A 14,346-nucleotide genomic window follows, 5' to 3' on the forward strand; every position below is an offset into this window, starting at 1 on the left:
GTTATTGACATCTTGAGGATTCTCCATTGTTGCTGAAAGAATACATGCCCGATCTAGATCGAATTGCCTGTAGAAGAGCAATCAATTGTGCTCCAATACCACTGTAACCGGTTGGTCCACTGTCTAGGCAATGAGACAACAAAAACAATAAATTCATCTTGTACTAAAGATTAAGAAATCAAAAAATCAAGCCACGCATAAAGGAGAGAATAGACGCTATGATTAGAAAAGATAGGGACTCAGAAGAGATGGAGAGATGGAGTTCTTCTTCTACACAGCACTGGCCCCTCAATAGGAGCCCCTTTAGGTATTTCATTATTTAATTTAAAAGTATAGTATTACAATGCTTTTGAGTGATGGTGCCCTGCAACGAAATGAAATGATTTAACTTCTTCAAAAGGCCAAAATGACTTATGAGACCAATCTGTTACAAACTGGTGAATCTGATACCATGTCTGGTTACAATGAGAGAGAGAGAGAGAGAGAGAGAGAGAGAGAACTTATACAACTAGCTATTCACCCCCTTTTTATAGGTATGTGTTCATACACACAAGATGTGCCATTTGTACACATATTCCCTTTCAATTGTGCCTGTAATAGGCTGTTTTGGACAAGTGGCCAGTTATGTGGTTGTAGATGGTTTTATGTGAGGTCGCCTTGGCTCACGATGGCAGCTTTGGGGTCACATGATTCTTGGCATGCAAGAAGTGCCACCTGCCATGTATGCCTTGTCCAAGTGTCCACCTGCTTCGCATGGGCTACCCAAGTGTCCACTTGCTTTGCATGGGCTATCCAAGTGTCCACCTGCCTTGTATGTGCCATGCATGCAATGTCCAAGTGTCCACCTGCTTCGCATGGACTATCCAAGTGTCCACTTGCTTGCATGGGCTATCCAAGTGTCCACCTGCCTTGCATGTGCCATGCATGCATTGTCCAAGTGTCCACCTTCCTTGCAAGTGCCATGCATGTGTGGCCAAGTGTATACCTACCCTATATGCTCTGCCAATTTGATGGGCGCCTTGTGAATTGTCCAATCTCCTTGCATGCTTTGCAGGTATAAGGATTGCCTTGCTTCCAGTGTGTCAATTCCTCTCTCCTAGGGGCCCTGCAACTGCTCAAGATCCTGATGCTCCTCAAGCAGCAAAGGCTCCTGAAGCAGCCCTAGCACCTAATGCTCTTCAAACAGAAAAAAATACAGAAGTCCTTAAGTTGCCCCTGCAACAATTCAGCCAACCATGACAAGTGCATTCAACAACTGTAGAAGATCAGCCCAGCAATGGCCAAAATCGGTGACATCACAAATGCTAAAAGTTGGAATTTTGTGTGCTTCCATCATCGCACCACATTTGGCATGCATATCTGTCAAAGCATTGCCAAGCACAGCATCTTTCTCCATCAGTCTCTGACTAGCGATCCCTTCGTGAATTCTCTCTCTCACACAACCCTAGCAATATTAAACATAAAACAAATACAAAAGGATAAAATTGTACAAAAAGTACATGACGCTAGCAAAACTACTTCGGAGTAAACAAATTGGTATAAACAAAGGAATCCAATCCACTCACCCCAAGTATTCCAAAAAATGCCAGATGTGCTAAGATATCAACATACTCGAGAAAGCACGTACATTTCTGCATCTGAAACAAAGACGTGTTAACAAGTTGTATGACAAATTTGCATAAACAAGTCTAAATGGATTGCGAGAACCAACCTTCAACTCCTGTTTTGAAGTTTCTAAAGGAAACCTTGTTGGCTCTCTTTTAGAAGAACCTAGCTCAGTATCAATGTCTTCATTTTCCACGTTATGTACATATGAGGAATGACACGACCTGTTTCACAAAATAAAACCGTCGCAAAAGAACTTTCAAGAAAATCTAATGAAGTTTCAAGCAATAAAAATGTACCAAAACCTCCTTTGGAAACAACCAATCTCTTCTAGCCCGAGGGCATCAACTATAGAAGTAAAAGAAAGACTATAGACTACACTATTACTAGATGCATAAGTTGTACTTGGTTGAAAAGCACTAAACAAACTCATACCGAGAATGTGACAATCTTGCTGAGGTTGACAATCTTCTACATGATAGAGATTTTTTTGAACTCCAACTTTCAATTTCCTTGTTGTTTGTTGCTTCTTCCTCTAGCTCTTGCTGCAGCCACTTTGTTCTGAGCTGCTTGATCTCGCCAGTAGACCATGGGTCAGAGTCCTCATCGTTACCATATTGACCAGATTCACCAGACTTCGCAACAATTTCATCCTCATCTTTTGCCTCTTCCATAACGTAACTTTACACTAAGCCTGCTCACAATACAAAATTCTTGAGGTGGGTGGGATTGAGAAAGCATTTAAGACGCAGATAAGCATACCCAAAGATGAGAAATTAAACATCTCAAATACCCATTGGCAAATTGGGACACGCTTTCATAATTGAGGTCTCCATGCCCACTAACTTAGGTGAGGCACTCACAAGGGCCAGCCAAAATGTGTAATGAGCTTCCAATTAGAGATGTCATCTTCAAACATGCATTGTTTTCTGGATACTTTCAAAAAAGTAAGGTTTGGAATGTTGTGACTGATTTTAGATGATGTGAAGCCCGTCTTGCCGCCTGGAGAGAGAGAGAGAGAGAGAGAGAGAGAGAGAGAGAAATGAAATGTTATATTAACGTCTTCAAAAGGCCAAAATGACCTATGAGACCAATCTGTTACAAATTGGTGTGGAGAGAGAGAGAGAGAGAGAGAGAGAGAGAGAGAGAGAGAGAGAGCGCTTTATGTCAGAGATGTCATTGGAAATTTACAGTGCATTGATTGTAAGATATTTCCAACAGAAGGCAACATGTTGTATGGGGTTTGTGCTATTCAACTAGTAACACACGGGAATGGGCATCAAGAGGAGATATTTTTTTTATTTTATTTTTTGGGGGCGGTTGGGGGGGGGGGGGGGGGGGGGGGGAGAAGAAGAAGAAGAGAGTTTTAACGTCGTAGGAAACTATCCCAAGAGACCTTAAAGATCTAGCCGACCAGGAGTTGAACTCAAGACCTGTTATTCAAGAGGGAAATGGCATAACCAATCTACCACACTTGGGTGATAGAAAGGATATACCATTTTCCTCTTTTTCTTAGCGTGCGCGCACGCGCACACACACCCCCGAGAAGAAGAGAGTTTTAACGTCGTAGGAAACTATCCCAAGAGACCTTAAATATCTAGCCAACGAGGAGTTGGATGTAAAATAATGACGATATCAATAGGCTCAAAGTCTTTTTTAGTGTAACTGATGCAATGGTGTAATCTCAAGCTAGTGCTGCAATTCATGCAAGATTGTGACCTTAACTATCAGGTGTAACACGCAGACATTCCAAGTAGAAGAAGATTTGAGTGTTTAAGGTTTCCATTCGTTTTTCTATTTTGAAGAAACCTTACTATTCGCTAAGGAGTCATGTATTTAGTTGCAATTCAATGAGTAAGCATTGACAGCTGGTTCCCAAGGTTTCCATTCGTCTTTCTATTTTGAAGAACCCTTACTATTCACTAAGGAGTGATGTATTTAGTTGCGACTCAATGAGTAATTGACAGCTGGTTCCCAAGGTTTCAATTCGTATTTTAGCTCTCAAAAATCCTTAGCGTATAAGGTACCACCAATTCCGAGACTGGCTCGCTGCTGCTCGCACCTCTCCCCCCTTGCGCCATCGCCCTCCCTCACTCCCTCGCGCTGCTCTCCCGCTTGTCCACCTCGCGCTGCCCCCTTCCCCTCGCGCTACCCCTGCTGCTGTCCGCTGCACTGGCAGCCCGCAGCTGCCCGCTGCCCAGCTCAGCCAGCTCTCCCTGCCGCTCCCCCCCCACCCCACCCCCCTCGCGCTACCCCCCGTTGCTGCCTGCTGCCCAGCCAGCCCGAAGCAGCTCCCGCAGTCAACCTCGCCAGCCCGCCCCCTCCCACTGTCCGCCTCCCTCGCTTGCTTTTTACCGTTAGCCTTCTCCCTCTCCATTCTTGCTTGACGGGCGTCGCCAGCACCTTTGACGTGCTCGGTCCAGCAGGTCTTCCCCCCCTTTCTTTCGTCGACGATCCTCCGCCTTTTCTTTACCAGTAGCAGACACAGATGGCGGCTCATGCTCCACCGCAGAGGGACTCCAATGAAGCCCCCTCCCCGACCCCGCTGAGCCCACCATTCGACGTGCTCTTACGCCGGCAGAGCAAGCGAGCCTTGCCACAGAGGTAGAACGCTTGCAGGCGACTTCTGTCATCTGCAAGGTTCTCGGCACTCGTCCCAGCAGAGGAGAGCTGCAAGACCTTCTCCAGGCCCGCCTCCTCGCAGAGGTGGGCAAGATCTTGGATGTCCAGATTCTCGGACGGGGGTACTACCAGATTGAGTTCGAGACTTCCGAGATGGCCTCCAAGGTCATAGCTATGAGTCCATTGGCCATCCGAGCATCACGCGCCCACTTTCGACAGTGGCGACATGGTTTTGACCCGTCTTCGGATGTGCTAGAAGAGGAGGCGGACATCCCCATCTCAGTCTGCTTTCCGGGTTTACGGAGGGAGTACCTTCCACTTCTCTCCAGGATTGGCTCCGCCATCGGAACTGTCCTGGAGACACCTCGTACGGCAGCATCAGTAGCTACCAAGGCGGCTGGCATCCCTTCAGTTCGAGTTTTGGTCAGAGATACCCACACGCTCTCGAAGGTCATCCTTCTGCCTCGGGTGAGTGGGGGTTGGTTTAGACAGAGTGTGGAGTACTCGGGTCTCCCGAACCAGTGCTTCATTTGCAGACAGATGGGCCACCTAGCGAAGGCCTGTCCACGGAGGAGACCACGACCCGCACCCCAGCCTCAGCCCCAGCCTACCAAGGCTGGGCCGCAGCCACAGCCAGCGACACAGAGCACAGATTCAGCGCCACCCTCCGAGCCTGGGGCTCCAGCGGAGGAGAGGTGGCAGCAGGCCCGTGGCCGTCGACGCCAGGGGCCACAGCGACAGCCTGGCACTCAGAGTGGCCCCCAGGTGCCTACTCAGCAACAGTGGGTTCCCACGGGGAACCGCTTTGGTCCTCTTGAGCAGGAGGAGCCCCCTACGCCAGCCACCACCTCCGCTTCACCCTCGCCAGCCGCTCCGCCTTCCGATCTCCCCTCCTCCTCCTCATGCTCTCCCCCGCCCTCTGCTACCGCTCACTCCCCACCTCGCCCCCCCCATATCTCTGCCGCCCCACCCCGCTTCTCCTCTCCCCCGCCCTCCCCAGCCCCTTCTCCCCCTCCTCCTGCTTCAGTACCACAGTCGGCTCAGGAGACTCGACCCTTGCCGGCGGCCAGGAGATCTCTTGACAGCGCCTTCGCCACGAGTCGCCTAGCGAGAGAGGGTCAGCCCTTCATGCGGCCCCCACTGCAGATTCAGACTTCTCCTCTTGCAGCTATCCCTCGTGGTTTGACGAGCTTTGACCTCCGACGCCGCTGGGATTTCTTCGATTACGGGTTTACTCGTTTTCTTGGCGATTCCGCAGCAGACCACGAGGCAGCCTGCTTCAGAGTCCACGCATTGTTCCTCGCCGCTAGGGGGACAGAGGCCTTGGACTCAGCAGTTGGTTTCTCCTTCCCCCTATGTGGCAGGACTGAGACAGAGTGGTCCCTCGACTCAGTGGTGGGATGGTTGCATACACAGGTTCTCGAGTTCTCTCACCACATGGGAGAACTTGGCATTACAGATTTGCTGCAGACTTTGTGGCCACTGGCCAAGTTTGCGGTGACACCCCCAGATTCTGCAAGATGTAGACACATTGTGGTGTACTTTTTTGCTGATACGCAGTGTTTGCCTTGCTATGTATTCATTCATGAGGACTCCTGGACAGAGGAGGTTGCTTTACGCACGGCTCGCTCTACTTGGGCTTGGACCAGGCACTCACTGCAGTCTCGCCTATCTAGAGGACGCTCGGATGCGGATTACTCCCCATCCAAGCCTGCTTCGAAGATAGCTCGTCTTGCTGCTGCGGCAGCATCTGTTCTCTCTCGCTCCCCATGAAGATCGTCTCGTGGAACGTGCACGGACTAGGTGGGCCCCAGTTCCAGCGACAGCGGGGCCGATTGCGTCAGGAGCTTCAGCGTTGCCTTGTGGGAGGAGAGATTGATCTCCTTATGCTTCAGGAGCACCATTTGTCTGAGAGCCGCATTCGGCGATGTGGTCAGATCTTGCGTGGACGCTATGATACCTTTTGGTCAGCTGCTTTTGGACCTGGAGGCATCCAGGGTGGGGTATGTATGACTATTGCGGACTCATTACAGCAGGCCATTGTGGGCAGAGGGATTATTGTACCAGGCAAGGCTCAGTGGATTACTATGCAGGTTCAGGGTAGCCTTGTGGGTTTCCTGAACATCTATGCGCCCAATGTGGCGAGTGCTCGTGCAGAGTTTTGGTCACAGATTATTGAGTCTTTGCCACAGGTTGACCAGTGGTGTGTAGGAGGGGACTTCAACATGTTGGAGGACCCTTCTGACAGGATCGGAGGCAGCCATGCTACTTTGCATGGAGTCGAGTTAGCAGCTTGGGAGAGGTTTTGTATGACGTTGAGGGTCTCGGATACATGGCAACATTCTGGCTTTGTGAGGCCTCCAGAGAGTCTTGCCTTCTCTAGATCGGACCGCAGAGTGGGAGGAGTGAATCTATCGCGCATAGATCGCTTCTACACTAGTGACCACTTCAGTGACTTGGGGGGATCAGTGGGCATCCTGGCAGGGACAACCTTCTCGGACCATGCACCAGTGATCCTCACAGTGGCAGACAGGCAGAGGAGTGGGAGCACGATGCTTCGCATCCCAGAGCGGGTCTTGTTGGACTCAGCACTCAGAGAGAGGGTCGAGGCTCTATGGACAGAGGGCATGGACAGCCAGGCTCCACCTGCAGACAGAGTGGCCTCAGGCCTAGCTCAGCTTAGCCACTTCTTTCTCCAGGAGTCTTTGGCTCGACGGGCTGCAGCAAGAGAGGAGGAGCAGCGTCTCAGACGAGGCATTGCTTCACTACAGAGGATGCAGGAGCAGCATCCAGACAGTCCATGGTTGGAGGAGCAGCTACAGCAGGCTCGACAGGAGCTTGCTTGCACAGAGGAGAGGCGCCATGAGTTTGCCTTCCACCGACAGGCATCTCAGTGGACTCAGGTGGGTGACAGAGTGACAGGTGTTTTTTTTGAGACAGTGGGACCTCGGCACTCGCATGCCAAGGTCAATCAGTTGAGGAGACCCGATGGGTCAGTTGTCTGTGAGCCAGAGGATATGCGTGCAGTTGCTACTGACTTTTACAGTGAGCTACTGTCGGCTGAGCCCGAGTCAGAGAGACAGGATGCATGCAGGGAGCAGGTCTGGGCACAGATGCCTTGTCTTATGACTGAGGAGATGCGGCAGAGGCTTGAGTTACCTCTTCAGCTTGAGGAGCTGCACACGGCCCTCAGGGCCCTCCCTCGTGGTAGCTGTCCAGGTGAGAATGGGCTGACTTTCACCTTCTTCTTGGAGTACTGGGACCTGCTTGGCCCAGATCTTTGTAGTGCCTTTCAGTACATTCTACACACAGGAGTGATGCTGGATAGCATGAGTGAGGGCCTGATCTACCTCATTCCAAAGGAGGGTGGCTCCTTGGATGAGATTCGACAGTGGCGTCCCATCACCATTCTCAACTCAGCCTACAAAATTCTTGCCAAGGCTCTGAGTTTGAGGATTCAGCCACTTTTGGAGAGCCTTATACATGGGACTCATACAGGTTTTGTCAAGGAACGCAGTATCCTTGACAACATCTTCACTTTTTGGGAGGCTTCTGCCCTTGCACGGCTCCGTGGGGAGGACCTTGTGATTCTTCTTCTCGATTTTGAGAAGGCATACGACAGAGTTGACTGGGACTTTCTAGAGGGCACGCTACGTAGGATGGGCTTCTCAGAGGCTTGGATCAGAGGGGTGTCAGCTTTGTACAGGCAGGCCCACAGTCAGGTGCTTTTGGCAGGAGGTAGAGGTGAGCGCTTCATGCTCACACGATCGGTCAGACAGGGTTGTCCTCTTGCCCCCTTTCTCTTTCTGTTCTATGCGGAGGCGATGAGCAGATTTTTGGTGTCACAGCAGGTTGGTTTGAGGGGCTTAGCACTCCCTATACGGGGAGATGAGCTTCTGGACGCTGAGTTTGCCGACGACTCAGCCTTGTACTTAGAGAGCCAGGAGGCCAATTTACACAGATGTGGGTAGGCCTTGGAGACCTTCTGCTGTGCATCGGGCGCACTGATCAACTGGAGAAAGACAGTGGCTTTCTCAGTTGGTAGTGCTCCTGTGCCAGATTGGATGCAAGGAGAGGGTTTCAGGTGGATTCCTCCAGGGACTGCAGTTCGGTACTTGGGTTGTCAGGTTGGTTTGGATTTGTCCCCCGAGCAGCAGATTGCTCCTCTTCTCCTGTCCATCAGGAGAAAGCTGTTACATTGGAGCTCAGCACGACTTTCGCTGGCTGGTAGAGTAGTAGTTGCCAACCAGGTGTTGTTGGCGACTATGTGGTACATCACTTCTTGCTGGATCTTCTCGAGTTCTTGCATCAGCCAGGTAGAGAGGTTGATCAGGAACTTTCTTTGGTCTGATCGCGACACTCAGATTGCCCGAGCCAAGGTGGCTTGGTCGGTCATCACACTTCCTTGTTCTCAGGGAGGGCTTGGGATCATTGATCCAGCACAGCAGAGCAGAGCCCTTCTTGGGAAGTTCGTCGTCAGAGGACTTCTTCCAGGCGAGGAGCCCTGGAAGGAGTTCTTGTTGCAGAGGCTTCGTGCCAGGGTGCCTCAGTCAAGAGGCCCTTGGCAACCTTCGACGAGATGGATCTTTACAAAGTTGCGCCGAGTTGGTTTGAGCAGGAGACTGGAGGACCGATTCGCTGTGAGTTTGCTTCGTTCTTGGGAGCTATTGCGGCGTGGCCTAGAGCAGCGGCAGCCGACGTGCACGGAGGAGCGCCTACGGCAGCCCCTCGTCTGGAACCCCATGGTTAGCACTCAGAGAGGCCACTTGGTCGGGAGTAGGCCTCATGTTTCTTGGGGTCCCATGGCAGCAGGTCCAGCGCGCTCTCTAGGTGACTGGCTAGAGTTCACAGGTTTGTCAGAGGAGGTGCAGGTTGTCCAGCTACAGGGCATGAGAGGGGTTCAGAGCATGTGTCAGGACATCTCAGAGTCAATTCCAGCTGATTGGCTCACGCCTCTCGAGCCAGTAGCACCCCGGTGGATGGGAGCCTTCACATGACTGGAGGTTCTCATTTCAGTCAGGGCTTGCTCAGAGACTGTCCCAGCCCTGTTCTTCGAGCTTCAGGGTGGGGGACGATTACAGAGAGCTGCAGTAGAGGCCCCGCAGGTAGCAGAGTGTTGTTTCCAGAGGATCCGAGTTGTGGGCATCTGTGGGAGGACTTGCGTCATAGACCCTGACCCAACAGCTCTTGAGACAGGACACTGGAGGCTATGGGCTTGGGAGTGCTGTCCACTGGCACGAGTAGAGTGGGATCCTGGTGAGTGGCTATGGAGGGACCCATTCTCTTCTGCAGACCACCCAGGAGTCCCTTTCTTTCAGTACACTGTTCGGCTTGGACGTCATATACTTGCAGCACAGAGAGAGGCCCGCCCCGCTGCAGCACGTCATTGGCAGGAGGAGGGTCTCACAGTTGAGTTCTTGGCAGCTTTTTGGCAGAGGCTATGGGACTCCAGACAGCCGAGGCGCGTCACCTTGTTCCAGTGGTTGGTTGCACACAGAGCCACAGCAGTAGGGAGCTGGCTTGTACATAGTGGTCTCTCGGCCGCATGTACAGCCTGTGACCAGTTGGTGGAGAGTCAGCGACACTGTCTTTGGGACTGCCCCTCGGCCCAGCAGGTGTGGCTACGAGTTCTTCGGCTGATGCCTGCCCTCTCCACGGCTCGACAGTACAGTTGGGGGGCGGCGGCTTGGTCCACCCTCACGGGCCCGGCACTTCAGTTTGAGCTATCTTCCACCAGCAGGATGATAGTGATACAGGGGGGTCGACCTACACTCCAGCCTGCTACAGACCTTACTCCACAGGAGTGGAGCAGTGAGAGAGCGGAGTGTTGGGAGCTCATCAGCGGCCTAGCTCTCTGGTTCATCTGGCGGGCCCGTTGTTTCCGCATCTTTGAGGCTCGCCCTGTACCACCAGCGGAGACTATTCGTGTATGAAGGAGGATTTGCCGAGATGCTACCTGATCAGATGGATAGACAATCATCTACCCCATCACCCACTTAACACTCTCAGAGATCCCGAAGACCAAGAAGAAGAGGTAAATCAACCCCAGGCTCAACCCATTCCTTCTAGGAAATCTGTGGCGAAGGAGTGGAGTGACTCTGTAATGGGAGAGGACCACGTGACAACCAAAAAGAACAGACTGGAACAGAATTTTAGCACTTCAAAACAATTGAACAGAGAGAGAGAGAGAGAGAGAGAGAGAGAGAGAGAGAGAGAGAGAGAGAGAGAGAGAGAGAGAGAGAGAGAGAGAGAGAAATGAAATGAATTGTTATATTAACGTCTTCAAAAGGCCAAAGTGACCTATGAGACCAGAAAGTTACAATGTGGTGGATCAGAGAGAGAGAGAGAGAGAGAGAGAGAGAGAGAGAGAGAGAGAGAGAGAGAGAGAGAGAGAGAGAGAGAGAGAGAGTGTGTGGAGGAGTTCCACTCACAGAGTGCACTGGCCCCAAACCCCTGGCACCCCTTTCAATATCTCTTTATATTGCTTCAACAGGTTACAAGATGTGGGACTCTACTCTGCTTCTTTGCAAGGTAGAATGCCACATACCCTTGTGCATATATTTAAAGGCCATTGGCCTCTCCAAAAGCAATTGTAATGACAAGCTATCCCTCCAACGATTGTGTTGATTGCTTGCTACTGCCCTCCTGCTGCCTCCCCTCCATTGCGCACCCCACTCCAACCCCCACTCTCGCTCACAGTCCCCCCTTCTCCCCTCGGCGAGCTCCCCTATAGTCGCCACTATCCTAATTTGCCAAACTCTACCTCCCCCCCCACCCCCTCCCCCCCCACACCCCACTCCTCCTCCCTCGCTTTTCGCATCCTCCCTCCTTGCCTGGGCCATCTCCCCAAGGTGCTCTTGCAGCAATTAGAAAGCCGCCTGTTACGTCCACAGATATCAAGATGAGCGCCTAAGCTATGTCCGGCAAGTGTGAACCGACCCTATGTGTGAACGCTCCCTTAGTTGAAGGGAGGTTCGGAAGGGCAATTAAGAAGTCCTATAAATAGGATAGAGGTCTCACTGAGCAATCCTGTGTGATCACCACACTTGGACTCTAGGCCCTTGGCAGCTCTACCCACAAACCCGCTTAGTGTGGGCTTGGTGGTATGGGACACCAGCTCTTGCGGTAGAGGCTAGCTTGTTAGTTGCAAGTTCCTAGGCTCGAGGGCGAGCCCATATCAACTCTATGATTGGGAGGATGGATCCGGCGAGGGACTAATATTGGTATCATAACTTCCTTCTCCTTGTACATACGTCATGGCAACTTGCAAAAAACCATTAAGGCTCATGAGGCCGTGATGGCCTAGCCTGACAAGCTCTCTACCCTCTTGCATAGAGTGGTATGGGATGCTACTAGGGAGAGAAGGGAGCAAGGGGGCACATGCAAGCCGATGGTGAGAATCCATAGTAATGTGTCATGGACTCATGTGTGGAGATTGTTGCTAGCGACACTCACATGGTTGTTGGGTTTGTTTTTCAAGCTTTAGCTTCTCTCGGTTCGCGTAAGGGTGTCCTTGGAAGCTGCCACCCTAGGACATGGAAATGCCCTCCGCATGCACGTCATGGTAAGAGGAATTTCACATTCTGGAGTATGCTGATTTTGCAAGCAATTCATGGAGAATAGGAGACGAGAGAGAGAGAGAGAGAGAGAGAGAGAGAGAGAGAGAGAGAGAGAGAGAGAGATTTTTCCAAATGCTTTTTGTGCAATAATTTGGAAAGTTTCCCTTTGAGACGGCTAAGCACCAAGGCGGTTAAGCTACGGCCTACTTTAATTTGTACCATTTTACCGATCCCCAACGCATCAATCAAATACAAATCATGCTGCAAGGCAAGGTTTACACATGGTGGGCAAAGTTACGCCCCCGACAACTTGGGCAGATTTTCAATCAGTCTTTTGCTCTTGCTTCGTGCAAGTGGACAAGATCTCATGCTACAAGAAACTGTTCAAGTTGTAAATGGGAAAGAACCTACTCACAGGAATTCAAGGACCTCCTCCGTAAGATGAGGGCCATGGAAGACCCAAAGGTCATTCTACAGATGCTTGATTTGTTTGGATTGCCGCAGGCAGACCCAATGGAGACTCGAGAGCTTGAGCCCACTTGAGAGCTTCAATGGAAGCACATGGAGATGAGAGGGTAGAGCATTGAGAGGCTTAGGGCTAAAGCTTGTAGCTTGTAGTTGTAGGTTGTGTTGGATAACAAAGGGGAAGGGTTGCTTAAATAGGAGAGGAAGAGCATGTGAGGCTTGACTCTTGAGCAATGGGCATTGGCCCTTGGGCAATAAGCATGGCAATGGCCCATGGGCCATGGGCTTGCATTTGGCTTCAAAACTGCCCGTAAACGGCTCCAAAAGGCCTACAAAGTGGACGTTGCAAACGGTCAAAAACCTGCCAACGGTCATAAACTGCCGAAAAAAGTGACCGGACGGAACGAACGGAATGCACGGGACGGGACGGGTCCGGCCGGACGGAACGAGAGGTTCCGTTCGACGTACGAAAACTACCCTGCATTGTACCACTTTGTGCAATCATAAGTAGACCACTCTCACCGACAAGAGTGGGGCCTTCCGAGGAGGGTTTTACGTCTCTGGTGTCGTATTACTCTTCTCTCTCTATCTCTCAGTCTCATACACTTGCACGCACAGTGTCCATTCACTTTGTTTGTGAGCATAGCATTCTCTCATTAAGAACGGAAGGCTCTCCCTTCCATAAGAACAAAGGGAACCTTGAGCACAGTTCGGAGCACTCATCTTGAGCAAAGCGCAAACAATCATTCCGCTACACCTAACACTCCCCTTTGCATATCTTGACACAGAAAGGAGTCCCTTTCTCGTGGGGACCCACAGAGGTGACTACCTTTCAGACATTGAAAGAGAAATTGACTACATGACCAATTTTGACTTTGCCGGATTTGCAGAAGTCATTCGAAGTATATTGTGATGCTTGTAGTCGTAGTCTAGGTGCGGTCTTAATGCAAGAAGGTCATGTCATTGCCTATGAGAGTGGATTGTTTTCAAGGCCGGAATTGACAACACAGATATATGAAAAAGAGCTTTTGGCGGTTATCCATGCTCTTACTCACTGGCGACATTACCTACTCAGAGCCGATTTTACGATCTTCACAAATCACCATAGTTTACGTTACTTCTTGTCACAAAAGCAGCTATCGAAAAATCAAATGCGGTGGACGAACATCTTGTCACAGTTTCACTTCCAAATTGTCCACGTGCAGGGACAGAAGAACTTGGTGGCAGATGCTTTGTCCCGAAAGCCGTTGGTCTTGGCTATTTCCGCAATACATCATAGAAGCTACGAGGACATGGTTGACCGGTACGCCTTAGATCCAGATTTTGTAGATGTATTCAATTGAATACAGAATGGGAAGGTAGTAGCAGGATATTCCATTCAGGATGGCTACTTGATGAAGAAAACGATGTTGTGCGCCACACAGCCGTTGAGGGAAAAGGTTCTAACCGAATGCCACTGTCCACCATTTACGGGTCACCGCGGCATTGATACCACCTTGAAAGGTGTGGAGCGATACTTCTTTTGGCCGAGACTCAAGAAGAACGTGGAGGATTTTGTACGCAGTTGCTTGGTATGCTAGAAGGTCAAGTTTGACAGGCATAAAGTACACGGATTGTTACAGCCTTTGCCCATTCCCACCCACCCCTGGAAAGTATGGCTATGGATTTCATTTTTGATCTCCCGAAGACACAAAGTGGGCACGATGGTATCTGGACTATTATTGACAGATTTAACAAGCAAGCTCATTTCATTCCAGTGAAGAAAACAGTCAAACCGGATCATTTAACAAGACTGTTCATTGCCAAGATATTCAAATTACATGGCATGCTTGAGACAATTGTCTCTGACAGAGATCCCCGATTCACGACTTTGTTTTGGAAGGCTATTTGGGAGAACATTGGCACACGGTTGCAGTTCTCATCATCTTTTCACCCGCAGACAGATGGGCAATCTGAGATTGCAAATTCATTTGTACTGGATTTATTGAAGTCTTACATTTTGGATCAGAAGACTCAATGGGAAAGGTTTTTACCTTTGGTGGAACTTGCCTACAATAACATGATTTACTCTTCGACGGGGAAGGCGTCATTTGAG

At 50.6% G+C, this 14,346-nt stretch overlaps 1 protein-coding gene across 1 annotated transcript in view; it reads right to left on the bottom strand.

Annotated features, from left to right (window-relative positions):
- LOC147430754 (fluoride export protein 1-like) overlaps positions 1–14,346 on the bottom strand; it is a 99,100-nt gene that overhangs the window by 68,830 nt on the left and 15,924 nt on the right. The window contains exons 2-4 of the mRNA XM_086493318.1: positions 2,041–2,299; positions 1,712–1,829; positions 1,566–1,637 (exon numbers count right to left, since the gene is read on the bottom strand). Coding sequence (XP_086349444.1) covers positions 1,566–1,637; positions 1,712–1,829; positions 2,041–2,279 — 429 coding nt within the window. The 5' untranslated portion in view covers positions 2,280–2,299. The remainder of the gene's footprint in view (positions 1–1,565; positions 1,638–1,711; positions 1,830–2,040; positions 2,300–14,346) is intronic.

Source organism: Adiantum capillus-veneris, chromosome 21, assembly GCF_014529385.1.
Source record: "Adiantum capillus-veneris isolate H3 chromosome 21, ASM1452938v2, whole genome shotgun sequence".
NCBI lineage: Eukaryota > Viridiplantae > Streptophyta > Polypodiopsida > Polypodiales > Pteridaceae > Adiantum > Adiantum capillus-veneris.